Below are 14,071 nucleotides of genomic sequence, written 5' to 3'. Positions count from 1 at the left end.
TAAAGGAAAAATATACTATATCTATCTATCTATCTATCTATCTATCTATCTATCTATCTATCTATCTATCTATCTATCTATCTATCTATATATATATATATAGTATATTATGCTATAGACTCTTAATTATTCACAGTATATTGTGAATAATAAATATAAAATTAGTTGTATGAAGTATAATTCTGGTTGGTTACTGACTTTTTGGAATCCCTGCAGATGCAATTTATCAAGAAAATACAAAAAATATTCAGCATTGACATCACTAACAGAAAACTAGATTCAGTGATAATGATTCCAACTATTGCACAGAACCAAGAACTGTGAATATCTTTTCATTTCTTTGGATTTTTTAACAGAATGATTAAATGATCCTTAGAGAATACAGCACAACACACACACACACAGATCTCAGATCTATTAAGAATAGCTTTCCTTGCTAGTCACTTTAGTACCGTCTGTGCTTTTACATCATTAGCTCTTCAGCCTCTCTTACTGTAAGGAATGATGAAGCAGCACTCTTTTTTCTTTTTTTCTTTTTTTTTTGTCAGAGTGCTATAGTGATTAGTGTGGGGTGTATAGCTAAATTGGAGTTGTGTGCTAACGAGAGCGCAGCAGTGGAGTCTGGTTTGTGTTCTCTCTGAATGTGTTCTCCCCCAACATCAGTATTATTATATTGCTATTTATTAATTAATTAATTTATTTTATTTCCCTATGGGGCAATCCAGTATATTTTCTTATTTTCATTGTTTGAGGGGGCAGATGTTACTTCAAATTGTTGATATTATATATATACTTTAGATCGGTTCGCATATTTACATAGTGATTTTCCAGTGCACTGTAAATGTAAGGACAGCACAGTGCCGACACTAATCCAAATGCAGAGCTATCCATAATTCCCTGTATCCATGTCTATCAAAACCCAGCTAACTTCTGCCAAAACCAAGGCCAAACTGGACAAGCTAGTAGATCATTTTTGCCAGCTGGATATTTTCCAGCTTTCTAATTACTTGTCTATATTGATCGATATTCTTTTGTAGATTTTCTTAATTGCCTTTTTGTTCTTAAACCAAAAAAAACAACTTTTCCATAATGTTGCATTAGTAGCAATAATTTAGAAATAATTTAGAAATGATTGATCAGTTTGCCCTGTGTTTTGGAGCACGGAGTCGGTTTTTGTAGCAGTGTCAGCATAAAATGGTCCATCACAATGCATAATTCTGATGTATTTCCTTAGAGACCTTATTGTTCCCTTTTATTCATTTTTGTATCTATTCAGAGAAGTATTTTTAATGACTAGCATAATCAATTTTTTACCTCAATAGTTAGTAGCATATTACTCAGATGATAACTACTACTCAATTTTGCATTAATGCTTCTACATTGTTTGCCAAAAATATTCAGCATCAAATTTCCAAGCCTTCAAAACTGGAAAACTTAAATATCTACAAGCATTGGAAGACTGTTGAAAAGTGCAAAGCATATTTATGCAAAAAAATTAAAACCTTTTTATATTACTTGCTTAAATGATGCAAGGGAAACTGACATTTGACATCTAACTAATAAAAGTACTTCTTGAACATCCAATGTTATAATAACCTCCACTCTTCTGGGAAGATGTTCCACTTTTTGGAGTGTGTTTGTGGAGATTTGTGCTCATTCATTCACAAGGGTGTTAGTAATATCATATACTGATGTAGGGTGAGGAGGCCTGGGGTGCAGTCAGAAGTAGAGTTAATCCCAGAGGTTTTTAAAAAGGATAAGGTCAGAGCTCTATAGCAGACACTCAAGATTTTCTTTTTAAACCATGTACACCAGGTCTTTATGAGTATGGCTTTGTGAGGAGGGGCATTGTTATGCTGGAACAGATATTGGTCTCCTAGTTTAAATGAAGAAAATATTGTATGGCTACTGCATCCGAAGACTTGGTTTAAAGTTAATTTAATAATAATTTAAAATAACTGTATAAATTTGACTATACTGAAGATATGTTTTGCATTGAATGAGACTTTATTGTTGTTTACTTTGCCAAGTGACTAATATAGTAGGCAAGCCATCTGGCAATAGAAACTAAAACAATTTGTGGTTTCTGTATTTATCACCCAACATGATAGTGACTGGTGGAAGGGTACTACAAAAAAGCGATTGGTATTGCCTCAGTTTTAGGTCTTTTTTGCATTTGTACAGATGGAAGTACTATGCATTGTGTGTAGTCCAGTTTGTAAGACCTTAGACTACTGATTGGAAGGTTGCGAGTTTAAATCCACCACCACCAAGCTGTCACTGCAGGTTCCTTGAATAATGCTTGAACTGCTCAGTTGTATAAATGAGATAATTATAATTCATTTTGCATAAGGTGGTCTGCCAAATGACATAACATGTAATTGATATAATGTATATATAATGCAGTATGAGAGTATGGCACATCTGTTTGACAAGTGATCAACAGAGTATTACTATTGATATACTAATATAATTCTTGCACAACAATAGCTACAACAGCTACTCTAGTTAAATAACTTTCCATTGGTATTGTGTACTTTTTTTAGGGTAATTGCACTATTTTTAAGGGTTTGATGTCTATGATCAAGATTTGTTCTTTTTTATTAGAAAGCAGTTAGGTTATTTTATTTTATTTTGAAGCCATTTAAAATATAAAGTTGTTCCCTTTACCTAATTAGTATTGATTGTTTAGATACATTAGCTTCATTGCATATGAAATCTAGAGAGTGTATTCATTTCTTATATGTCTCCATAATAGGCTGCATGAGTCTACAGTCTGGGCTAAAAAGAAATCAGCCAAAGTCTCCCTTTTTTCACACCATTGTTTATAAAAGTTATGATGAGATTCATTCTGTTAGTTCCACACAAGTAAAACAAATCCATTTTGTCATTTCTAACAGCAAATGGTATAGAGGGCAATGTGGAGGCCATACATATTTTTTATTGCTCTTTTATGATGATGAGTATTTATGTAGCATGAATTTCAAATGTGCATTTCAAATATAAATTAGAATTTTGTCATTTGTATTTGACAGGGTTGCTGAAAATGGCTTCATATTTTGTATCAAAATACTTTAGTGTTTTGTATTTTTGTAGTTTAAAATACTGTAAAATACTTTGTAAGAAGTCGACATGATAACATCATAAAAATGCAGCCTCTGATTGGTGCCTACTAAATAGTTTGCCCAGACTTGTTGAGATCAAAACAGAAAATTGATCCATATAAAGAAGGTGGTGAAGGTAAGAAATGTACAGGTTTCCTGCTTTCAAATAGGTGTCCAGTGATTAATGAGTAATTATTTGATTGCCGAATATTGAACCCTAATTGAAGTAGCTGTTTAGTAGGATCATGATTTTGCATCCCATTGCATGAATGGCTGCCTGTCACATACTATGTTATTTATGATTAACAATCAAATGATTAATTAGTTAGAAACTAGTTCCTATGAGTTGTCTTATTATGAATGACTTGTTTGTCATTGAGTCGGTGTTGCTGATGTAAAGTAGCTGCTTCGTTACCAAACACCAAGTAACTAAATTAGGATAGAATTATGAGTCAACTGTAAAACATAAAACTGTTGGTTACTTTAAAACTAACCTTCATCTGGGAGATCACAAGAAAATCTTTGTGAATATTTGATCTGCAACTGGTTACATATGTCAGATTTATTGCATTTCTCGGCCAGAGAAAAGCTGTTGCTATCAAACATTGTTTACTTAGATCAAATTGGGTTGCCAATTATTGAAAGGTTTGCAAATAAATTTCTTAGTATTTTTAAAATTCAAAAATGCAGTAGTTTATTGCTGTGTTTATGGCTGCTGTATTTTGTCGTTTATTTTAATACACTTCAAGTTAAGGTATTTGGTATTTTATTTTAAAATACATTTTGATGTAACTATCTCCAGGCTTAGCCCTGCTAGCCCATTTGTGCCCAGATATACACCAATGACTCAACACTGAGTCACCATAGTCTCTCACACACATATGCGCACACCGACACACACAAACTGAGTAGCACTCCCATACAAAACATACATTCTTACTCACTGAAGTGTCAAAAGCATTATTTATATGTTTTTGTTCTTTTTAAATGGAGCTCTTTTGGTGATTACAATATGCTTCACATGCATGTCAACGGATGATCCTCTTGGGATGATTCTCTGTGAAGCCGCTGAGCCATAGAGCACCAGTGTGTCAGATTTGGGCACCACTTACTCACCACTTGACTAGAAGGCATGTCTACTGTACAATGAGTTCAGTGTTTAATTGTATCATCTTTCTGCTATAGATTCCAGGCTACCAGGAAAAAGGTTTATGGTTTACTCTGAAAGTACATCCAGCATTTGATAAAATGAGTCAGCCTGTAAACAGTCTGGTCTCAGAGCCAGTCACATGGCAACATGGCTTCTTTTTTTTTTCTTCTTCTCTTCATGTCTCTTATTCTTTCTCTGGTTTCATCAGCAGACTCATAATCTTGAGGCAGTTAGCATTTTGTGGTGTTTATTGTAATAAGAATGTTTTTTTTACTTATTTTGTTTGCCTTAACCAATTTCCTCATCATTGTATTTCATCACATTTGTACAACAGCTCCACCTTGATAATAATGCAAAGCCTGCAAACTGGATTTTCTGTATTTTTAGTTAAGCTCTATACTTGCCTGGGTGTTGTTTCAATTTTTTTATTTTCTCATTCGAAGCTATTTTGACTTATTCATACTGCTTCGAAAGCAAAGATACGTTATGTAAAAAAAATCTAAACCCAGATGAGTCATTGGTATATGCATCAGCATTAACTGTCTTCCATACTGTAGAACTTCAGCAATAGGCTTAGCTGGAGAGACCCAGATCAGGTGTTTTAGCATTCTTTCTGTGTCTCCCAGGTGTGAATATGGTGCCCAATAATGTCATCACCAGCTGCTTGGCACTTTTTCAGATAGAGCTTAAGGCTATGATTGCACCTGGTCCAAATCAATATCAGTCAGAAAGAAAGCTTCACATTCTTCTCCAATAATCGACCCCCCACCTTTCTCTCTCTCTCTCTCTCTCTCTCTCTCTCTCTCTCTCTCTCTCTCTCTCTTTGTGTCAGAGTGGTAAAAAAGAGGGTCAAGGGAAAAAAGAAAGATGAAGGTCTCTGGATCAGGAGGGAGGTCATCCAGCAGTATTGTATTCCTTATAGCACTGTGCGAGTTCCAATTCTCCTAAACTCTGTTTCTCAGATTAGGTTGACTCTAGTCTGCTGTGTTTCTAGCTAGAATCAAATACGCTGTGTTGAAAAGTTAAGCAAGAATAAATGGTATAAATGGGTTATGAGGACTTAAAATACAAAAGAATTAAAATCAATTTTTAGTTTTGTCCATCTATATCATGTTATTTCGCCCAGTGTCACGCCATTTCGCGCTACAGTCATGAAATGTAATCTATTGATCCGTGTTCATAGACACGAATTTCCCTCTTTTTTCATGTCACTGAGGACGGGGATCTATGTAATGTATTTCAATACGAAGTATTTCTGGTGCCTCTGCGAAAGTTTTCTTTCTGCCACTGGATACCACAGACGCTGTATTTTTTTTTTCTCGCCTGTTATTGATTTTTAATCTTCAAGCACTGCTACTCAACATTTAAGCAGGAGATTTTATCCTTGTTTTTATTGCTTTATATTCTGTAAACTACTCGCTATTATAAACTATCGTCAATGGTTCCTTCCAGTCAAAATACAGTAAATATATTCTCCCAGTTAATTAAGGAGACTGCGTTAATAAGAGACACGCATTTATTACAGTATAACCCTTATTCTAACCCTAACTATGTATTTTCTGCATTATTCTCTGAAAAAATGGGGGGAAAACGATTATCTTTGGCATTTCTGTCAGCATTACAAATGTCCTCTGCCTCCTCTGCTATGGATACGGTGCCAGACGGAGGCTAAGTGACATGAAAAAAGAGGGAAATTCGTGTCTATGAACACGAATCAACAGATTAAAGTTTGTGACCATATCAAGGAATGTTGTGAGACTGTGTCGTTATGCTATCAACAAATAAGGTGGATTATTTTGGATTCTGTTGCTACTAGATGAAAGGGTGCCACCCATGGCCATTACACACTGAATGGTATAAAGAAGCCAGGCTGAAGCTGATTTTTTTCTAGCCCAGACTGTAGATTCATGCGGCCTATCACTGACGATCATGCAGGATTTGCTTTTAATTTTGTATCTTGCCCTGCTGGCACACCTGCAAGATGTCCAAGGTGTAATGAATATGGTGGATAATTTACATTATTATCCCATTTTCCACAAGAAAAGGATATATAGACTTAAGGACACAATGTTGAATAAAAGTGCAAACAGCTGAAAGGTTTGAAAGAATGCATTACAAGTTTCATGCTTGCAGTGTTTGATGTTCATATGAAACACTACAACCCATTAAGGCAAAGGAAAAGGAATAATAATTCTAAATCACAAATGCAGCTGTCTAACTGCCTTTAATTGGGTTTTGTGTATTTAATTGCTATGTTATGAGTGAGAAATAAAGTATTGCCCAACCGTAATAGTTCACCGTCAAGATAATTCAATTCAATTTTATTTTATTCGTATAGCACGTTTAACTGCGGACATTGTCCCAAAGCAGCTTTACAGAATTAAATTGCGAATATACATTTTAGAATCATACAAACCCGATTCCAAAAAAGTTGGGACACTGTACAAATTGTGAATAAAAACAGAATGCAATGATGTGGAAAATTCAAATTTTAATATGTTATTCAGAATTTAACATAGATGACATATCAAATGTTTAAACTGAGAAAATGTATCATTTTAAGGGAAAAATTAGTTGATTTAAAATTTCATGGCGTCAACACATCTCAAAAAAGTTGGGACAAGGCCATGTTTACCACTGTGTGGCATCCCCTCTTCTTTTTATAACAGTCTGCAACCGTCTGGGGACTGAGGAGACAAGTTGTTTAGGAATAGGAATATTGTCCCATTCTTGTCTAATACAGGCTTCTAGTTGCTCAACTGTCTTAGGTTTTCTTTGTCACATCTTCCTCTTTATGATGCGCCAAATGTTTTCTATGGGTGAAAGATCTGGACTGCAGGCTGGCCATTTCAGTATTCAGTACCTTCTTCTACGCAGCCATGATGTTGTAATTGATGCAGTATATGGTCTGGCATTGTCATGTTAAAAAAAAAGGTCTTCTCTGAAAGAGACGACGTCTGGATGGGAGCATATGTTGTTCTAGAACTTGGATTTACCTTTCAGCATTGATGGTGCCTTTCCAAATGTGTAAGCTGCCCATGCCACATGCACTCATGCAACCCCATACTATCAGAGATGCAGGCTTCTGAACTGAGCGCTGATAACAACTTGGATTGTCCTTATCCTCTTTAGTCCGGATGACATGGCGTCCCAGTTTTCAAAAAAGAACTTCCAATTTTGATTCGTCTGACCACAGAACAGTTTTCCACTTTGCCACAGTTTATTTAAAATGAGCCTTGGCCCAGAGAAAACGCCTGCTCTTCTGGATCATGTTTAGATACGGCTTCTTTTTTGACTTATAGAGTTTTAGCCGGTGACGGCGAATGGCACGGTGGATTGTGTTCACCGACAATGTTTTCTGGAAGTATTCCTGAGCCTATGTTGTGATTTCCATTACAGTAGCATTCCTGTATGTGATGCAGTGTCGTGTAAGGGCCGAAGATCATTGGCATCCAGTATGGTTTTCCGGCCTTGACCCTTACGCACGGAGATTGTTCCAGATTCTCTGATTCTTTGGATGATATTATGCACTGTATAGGATGATAACTTCAAACTCTTTGCAATTGTTCTCTGAGAAACTCCTTTCTGATATTGATCCACTATTTTTCGCTGCAGCATTGGGGAAATTGGTGATCCTCTGCCCATCTTGACTTCTGAGAGACACTGCCACCCTTAAAGGCTCTTTTTATTCCCAATCATGTTGCCAATTGACCTAATAAGTTGCAAATTGGTCCTCCAGCTGTTCCTTATGTGTACATTTAACTTTTCCAGACTCTTATTGCTACCTGCCCCAACTTTTTGGAATGTGTAGCTCTCATGAAATCCAAAATGAGCCAATAGTTGTCATGACATTTTAAAATGTCTCACTTTCAACATGTGATATGTTATCTATATTCTATTGTGAATAAAATATAAGTTTATGAGATTTGTAAATTATTGCATTCCTTTTTTATTCACAATTTGTACAGTGTCCCAAGTCTGTGTTTAGAAAAGTCTAATTTTAAAAAGCATAAATTATTTGTTTATCTGGGATTTCATTTTGCTTATTACTCAGGCAAACATATGCTGTAGTAAGTAGACCAAGCTTCGTTTCTTTCATGCAATATTCATAACAGTGTAAACCTTGTTCAGAAATATGCAAGGGGTTGTTTAAATATTACCCTTCCTGGCAGTCCATGTGAGTTCTCTTCTATGTTCTTTGACAGGCAGAAGAATGGAGTCACATTTAGACTAACAGGTAAACACATAAAATGCCCAAGTGTAGATGTACTGTACATTTACAGATGAGTCATAAAGAAATTCTCCATATGTTATATGCATAGATTGTCACAGTATGGACTTGAATGAAAAACTGAGAAGGGTAATAAAAGTTTGACTTCCTTTAATTTGTAACACAAAAACATAACCATATGGTGGCACAGCATGTAGTGTTGGTGCCTCACAGCTCGAGGATCTGATCCTGAGCTCCACTTACTGTCTGTGTAGCATTGTGCATGTTCTCCAAATGAGACTCTTGCTCTCTGGTTTTATCTTGTTTCACACGACTACTCTAAATTGTCCAGAGGTGTGAAGGAGTGTGTGAGGGACCACATTGCTTCATTGCTGACTCGAATAAAGAGGTTACTAACAACAAATAAGATGAGACATAAGATAAGATAAGGAAATTGATCCTGAGTGAAATGTCTGTGCCAAATGTTGCTTGTTTAAGAAAATACAAACAGACAAAGCTATTAAAAGGAACGTTTAAATATTCTTTATAGCGTGAGTATCTTACTCTAAGAAATCTTTTCAGGAAGGTATTCGAAAAATCTATTTCAAAGAATACACTTTTTCATATAGTTATGTTGTGATAAGACAGAACAACCCCATTTTAATATTAAAGCTCTTATCATGTTTTAACTTCTGCTCATGAGTTCCCACTCTCTTGTTCTGTTGTAATTTTCTCCTCTGGATTATCGGTGCAGAGCAGCAGGTGTGTGCTGGAAACCTGTTCTATCCAGGCCACAATTAAACACTATGGAAGCAGTGTTGCATCAGAAAAATACTATGTTAATCATATCTTGTACATCCAAAGATCTGTGAAAAATTCATCATACAAATTGGAATGTGTATTTCCTTGGCTTGTTCATTTTGACACACAGATTTCGAAATGTTTTCTTCGCTCTTACCACAATATCTAATCATGTTAGTACTGCTGTGGATTGTTCAGTCCGATCTGTATATATGAAATGGACCAATCTCTTAATTTACGCATGTACAAAAGGAAAAAAAACATTGTATTTTAAACTATAACACAAGCTAATTAGCAACTTCTGACATCTTAGCAAGTAAAACTATGTTTAATCTACCCAATATTTCTATAATAAACCAACTAGAAGCTTTTTAAACCTATTTTGAGACATCCTGTATTCATTTTGAGTAGAATTGTATTTCATGTTTATGCAATTATTATGATATTGGCTGATATTTTTGCTTCTTTCAAGAAATGAATGCTTACATTGAAAATAAATATCTGAAAAATATGATTGAAATGGGTTTAACAACAGTTTGGTTTATGGACTAGATGCAGCACTTTTCATATTTTAAAATGTATGATTATTAATATAAGTTTAGATTTGAATTAAAGAGAAAGCGTTATCATATGCACATGTGGAAGGTCGATTACAATCAAAAAGCAGTGAATAATGAGATAAAATTGTACTTGATTCTATTTGAAACCTAGTTTCAAATACATTCGAGTTTAGCATTTTGGAAGATAGTTTGATCAAAATTCCGTTGTTTATTATGGCTAATAAAAATCTTTTCCTTAGTTACATCATAAAGATGTTTGAAAGAAAATTCTTCAAGATTAATGAAGTAACATATCAGATGGTAGATGTGAGAAAAGCACAAATGATAGTTTTGATTTGTGGTCACAAAAACCATTTTTTCCATAAAACTAGCATTTACCATTTCATTTTACAAAGTCTGAGGTGTGAATACAAATGTAAAAAGAATGTAGAAGCTGCTATGAGAAAGAGCTTTAGCTTATTTGCTAGCATGAAGCAAAGAAGAGAATGTGTGCCGAGGCTGGATGTAACACTGGTGGGAAGTTAATAGAGAAACAAGATAAAGGGAATATACAAAGTGTGAGTTGGAGTGGGAGTGGAAGTAAGGAGGATTGAGCTTCATAGGAAGTTACATACTGATATTCTTCAAATAAAAAACTCTCGTTTTTGGATTTAAGTGAAACAAAATCTACACTTTTTGAAAACAAAAACAGATTCCTCGTAGCTTTTTTGGCTTTGCTGCTGAATTTCTTTTTTTTTTTTCCAAGGCATTCTGCTCTGAATTCACTCTGATTGGGAAGCACTCAATTTAGAAGATTCTCTACAGGGGCAAGCTGAAGATGTCTTAAGCTTTAATTTTTATTTTATTGTATATTGTGAATGTAGAAATAACTGTTACTACGGGCTTTGGGTGATTAAATGTTATGTGTGTACTGAAAAGGTTCTGCTTGGAGCGCTCTCATAGAGAAGCACTCACGTAACTAGTCTTATTTGAGACCCCAATATGTTGTTAAATAATTCATTATTTCAAAAAAAAAAAAAAAAAAAGGATAGCATAAGCATTCAGCAGCAAGAATAAATAGACCCCTGTATTTGGTTTTCTAAAAAAATGTTTTAATCATTTTTGCTTTAAATATTCTCTGACACACAAATGATGTTATTGCAGAACTCTTGCAGGTTCCCCATTGATACAAACCCTAACCATTTAACTAAAGTGTATCCATAACCCATCTCTCCATACCCTGAGTCACCATTGATTCATGACCTCATTTTACCTTTCCAGTTTGTCCAAATATTTTTAGATAGATTCGTACTTCTCTAGTATTTGTAAGTTTAAATTCTTTGAACAATTTACCAAGTACCAGATCGCAATCCCATCAAAACTTTTTTTGCAGTTTGTCTGATTATAACAAAAAATCAACAATACCACTAAGAAAGATAATCCTTTATAGACTTAAATTAACATTTATGTATATATTTAATGGCCCTGCATTTTACAGGATTTATACATGCAACTCTCTCCAACAGGAAAAATCAGTTTTAGGGTTCTACACAGAACCTATAATGCTCAGTAACACATTCAGTGTTGTGTTCATTTTTGCTTGAAAGAGGAATCTATAGGAGACCTAAGGCTTTGGTTAAAAAAAAAAACTGCTGATTTCTGTTTAAGCAAAACAATGATTATTGCTTAGAGGCTGCTGGAATGTTCATGGGCTCCGATCCTGAATATATAACACGGGCTGTGGGTGAGGCAGCCACAGATCTCTCTCCCACACACACACACACACACACACACACACACACATGCAAACACCCCACACACATAAAGCATCACTTGGATACAAAATTCGGAAGGAAGCATGGGAGAGAAGGGAGGGGTATAATGAAGACTGAAGGGCGAAATGCTTTGCCACTCTGCATCTCCCTATAATGCTCTATTTAGGGCTGACTCATTCGCTCCCTCTCTCTGTTTATCTCTCTCTCTTTCACTGTAAAGCAGGGAAGGATTGCACGTATGCTATCCCTCCCCCCTCTCCAACCTCTCTCTCTCTCTCTCTCTCTGGTGCTGCTATTGTCTGAGCAGTCTCTTCTGTGTTGATTATACTGCACGTCTCTGTGCTCAGTGCTGATGGTTTAGTTTCAGCTGAGACACCACTCAGCTTGAGTGGGACTCCTGAATGCTAAATCTCTCAGGAGCTTTAGAAGAGAGCAGGCTAGTGCCATCGGTCAAGGTTTCTATCGTTTTTTTTTTTTTTTTTTTAAATCATCATCCTTTTTCCGAGCTGTGATCTTTTCTTCCCTGCAGTTTGAATTGCGTCGTAAACTGAAAGATGGTCCGGTTCATTTGTATGATCTCGTGTTCAAGTTTAAGCTGAAGAAGGACGTCAGTTCTGAGAAAAGAACAGCAACACTTATTTTTTAATACAATGTTTTTCTCTCAGAACCAAATGACATTCGCTCCAGCCGACTGAGCAAATCAGTTTATTCTCCTAAGTGATACTTTGTCTTAGACCGACACTGGATCCCGGTGATGCTTTTATAGATGTGATCAGGTCAGCACCAGGTTCAACCGTGAATCCCCAGGTCTCAGAAACCCCGGGGTCCCCCAAACACAACAGAAGACCGGGATTACTCCAGACCATGAAGAAAATCTGGTCCAAGAAACGTTTTCAGGTCAGTCCTGCATGCCTTTCCCTTTAAACTTCCTGACGATCTGTTTGTGTTTCAGTGTCACAGCTTAACCCATATGTGCTATGATCGTCATTCGGTGTGTGTAGTCTGTGTAAGCTTTGCCCTAGTTTTACTTCCCTTTATGGGGATACACCACAATCAGATAGTGAACGATGAGCCCCACCCTTCGTCTGTAAACAAACCGACAGTGCATGCATGATCACACTCCAATGAAAACGCAATTCATTATGCTTCTTTTGCATGGTGGAAGCTGGAATAATGAGGGTTTTTAGCGTTTTAGAGATCGTCCCTGTTCAATGATCCATAAAAAGAAAAGTGTGTCTTATTCTATAGAGGTGCTTCTAAATAATAACAATGGCTAACAGCAAGCTATAAAATCATAAGTTAATCCTGGTTAAATTAAATAATTTGGTAAATTCTTTATAGTTATTAATATTATTTGAGAATAATTTACAAACAATATAACCATTGGATCTGTATAAAGCTCTGCAGTTTTAAGGACCACCACAGAAAGGGGGTAACATATGGCAAATCAGCATGTAGGTTGTTACAGGTCGAAGAGTAATAAAGCAAAATTGCTTGCAACAACAACATCATTATGTCTTATGGTGCATATCATATTGTTTGTTGTGTTTTTCTTTTTTTTTCAATCATCTAGTAGAATTGCACAAAAAAGAAATCTTAAAAAAAAAAATAATAATAAAATTTTGGAAATCCCTAGCCTCTTCACTATTTCAAAGATCAAATGCAAAATTTTCCAGCTACATCAGGGAATAGTGCACCATCAGTGCATTATCAGTCATTCTTTTGTTCTGTTATCAAAGGATCCATGAAGGCACTCTTCTCTATGCTCTGGTGTTAGATCAATATTACAAATACAGGGGTGAAAAAAAACCCTGTTCATGCCACACTATAGCTCAGAAAACACACAGAAACAAATCTAGAAATGACAGACAGCAAACCAAGATACTTCATCTCCAGCATGAACTGAAAGGCGGGATTTTTTTCCACACTTTAATCTTTTTTCGTGAATGTGTCACACCGACATTTCGCAGGTGAGATGTGCAAGCGTGATGCGTTCCCTTTTTTCCTCGGTTCTCAGGGCTAATGGAAATCAGTGGGAAAGCAGGTGTGATGGAAAGAGGAGGGCAGAGGGAGAGTGAGTAGGGGGTGGGTAAAGAGGAGAGATAATTGGATCTTTAGTCTGTGGATGGTGGCAGACAGTTGGAGAAAGGATGAGATGTAGAGACGGGGAATAGCAAAGACAACACTGTTATTAATCCAGCTTTGTAAAATAGCAGTTCTTCATTCCACAGTTAATAGTGTTGATAATAACGAGAGCATTCTTTAGATCCAGTCATTTGTGTTACAGATTGGCAGGTTAATTAGACTATTATAGACACACAAGTTGTGTGTAAATTGCACAATATTATTTTTAGAATATTATCTGAGCAATCACATTGTGGAATTTGTTGCAAGATTCTCAAAATTTCCACGTAAACAGCATTCCTGAATATTAAAACTAGAATCAGATCCCAATAGACCAGATTTAGAAAAAAATAAAAAATAAAGAAAAT

At 35.7% G+C, this 14,071-nt stretch overlaps 1 protein-coding gene across 9 annotated transcripts in view; it reads left to right on the top strand.

Annotated features, from left to right (window-relative positions):
* LOC124381683 (striated muscle preferentially expressed protein kinase-like) overlaps nucleotides 1–14,071 on the top strand; it is a 95,862-nt gene that overhangs the window by 24,079 nt on the left and 57,712 nt on the right. For 6 of the 9 annotated variants that reach the window (XM_046843531.1, XM_046843522.1, XM_046843539.1 and 3 more), the window contains exon 1: nucleotides 11,741–12,476. The exons of the other annotated variants lie outside the window; for them this stretch is intronic. In XM_046843531.1, the coding sequence (XP_046699487.1) occupies nucleotides 12,444–12,476 (33 nt within the window). In that variant the 5' untranslated portion in view covers nucleotides 11,741–12,443. Of the gene's footprint in view, nucleotides 1–11,740; nucleotides 12,477–14,071 lie in introns of those variants that run through there. 9 annotated transcript variants of the gene reach the window in all.

The sequence above is a fragment of the Silurus meridionalis genome, chromosome 3 (genome assembly GCF_014805685.1).
Source record: "Silurus meridionalis isolate SWU-2019-XX chromosome 3, ASM1480568v1, whole genome shotgun sequence".
Lineage (NCBI taxonomy): Eukaryota > Metazoa > Chordata > Actinopteri > Siluriformes > Siluridae > Silurus > Silurus meridionalis.
This window is presented reverse-complemented; position numbering and strand designations above follow the sequence as displayed.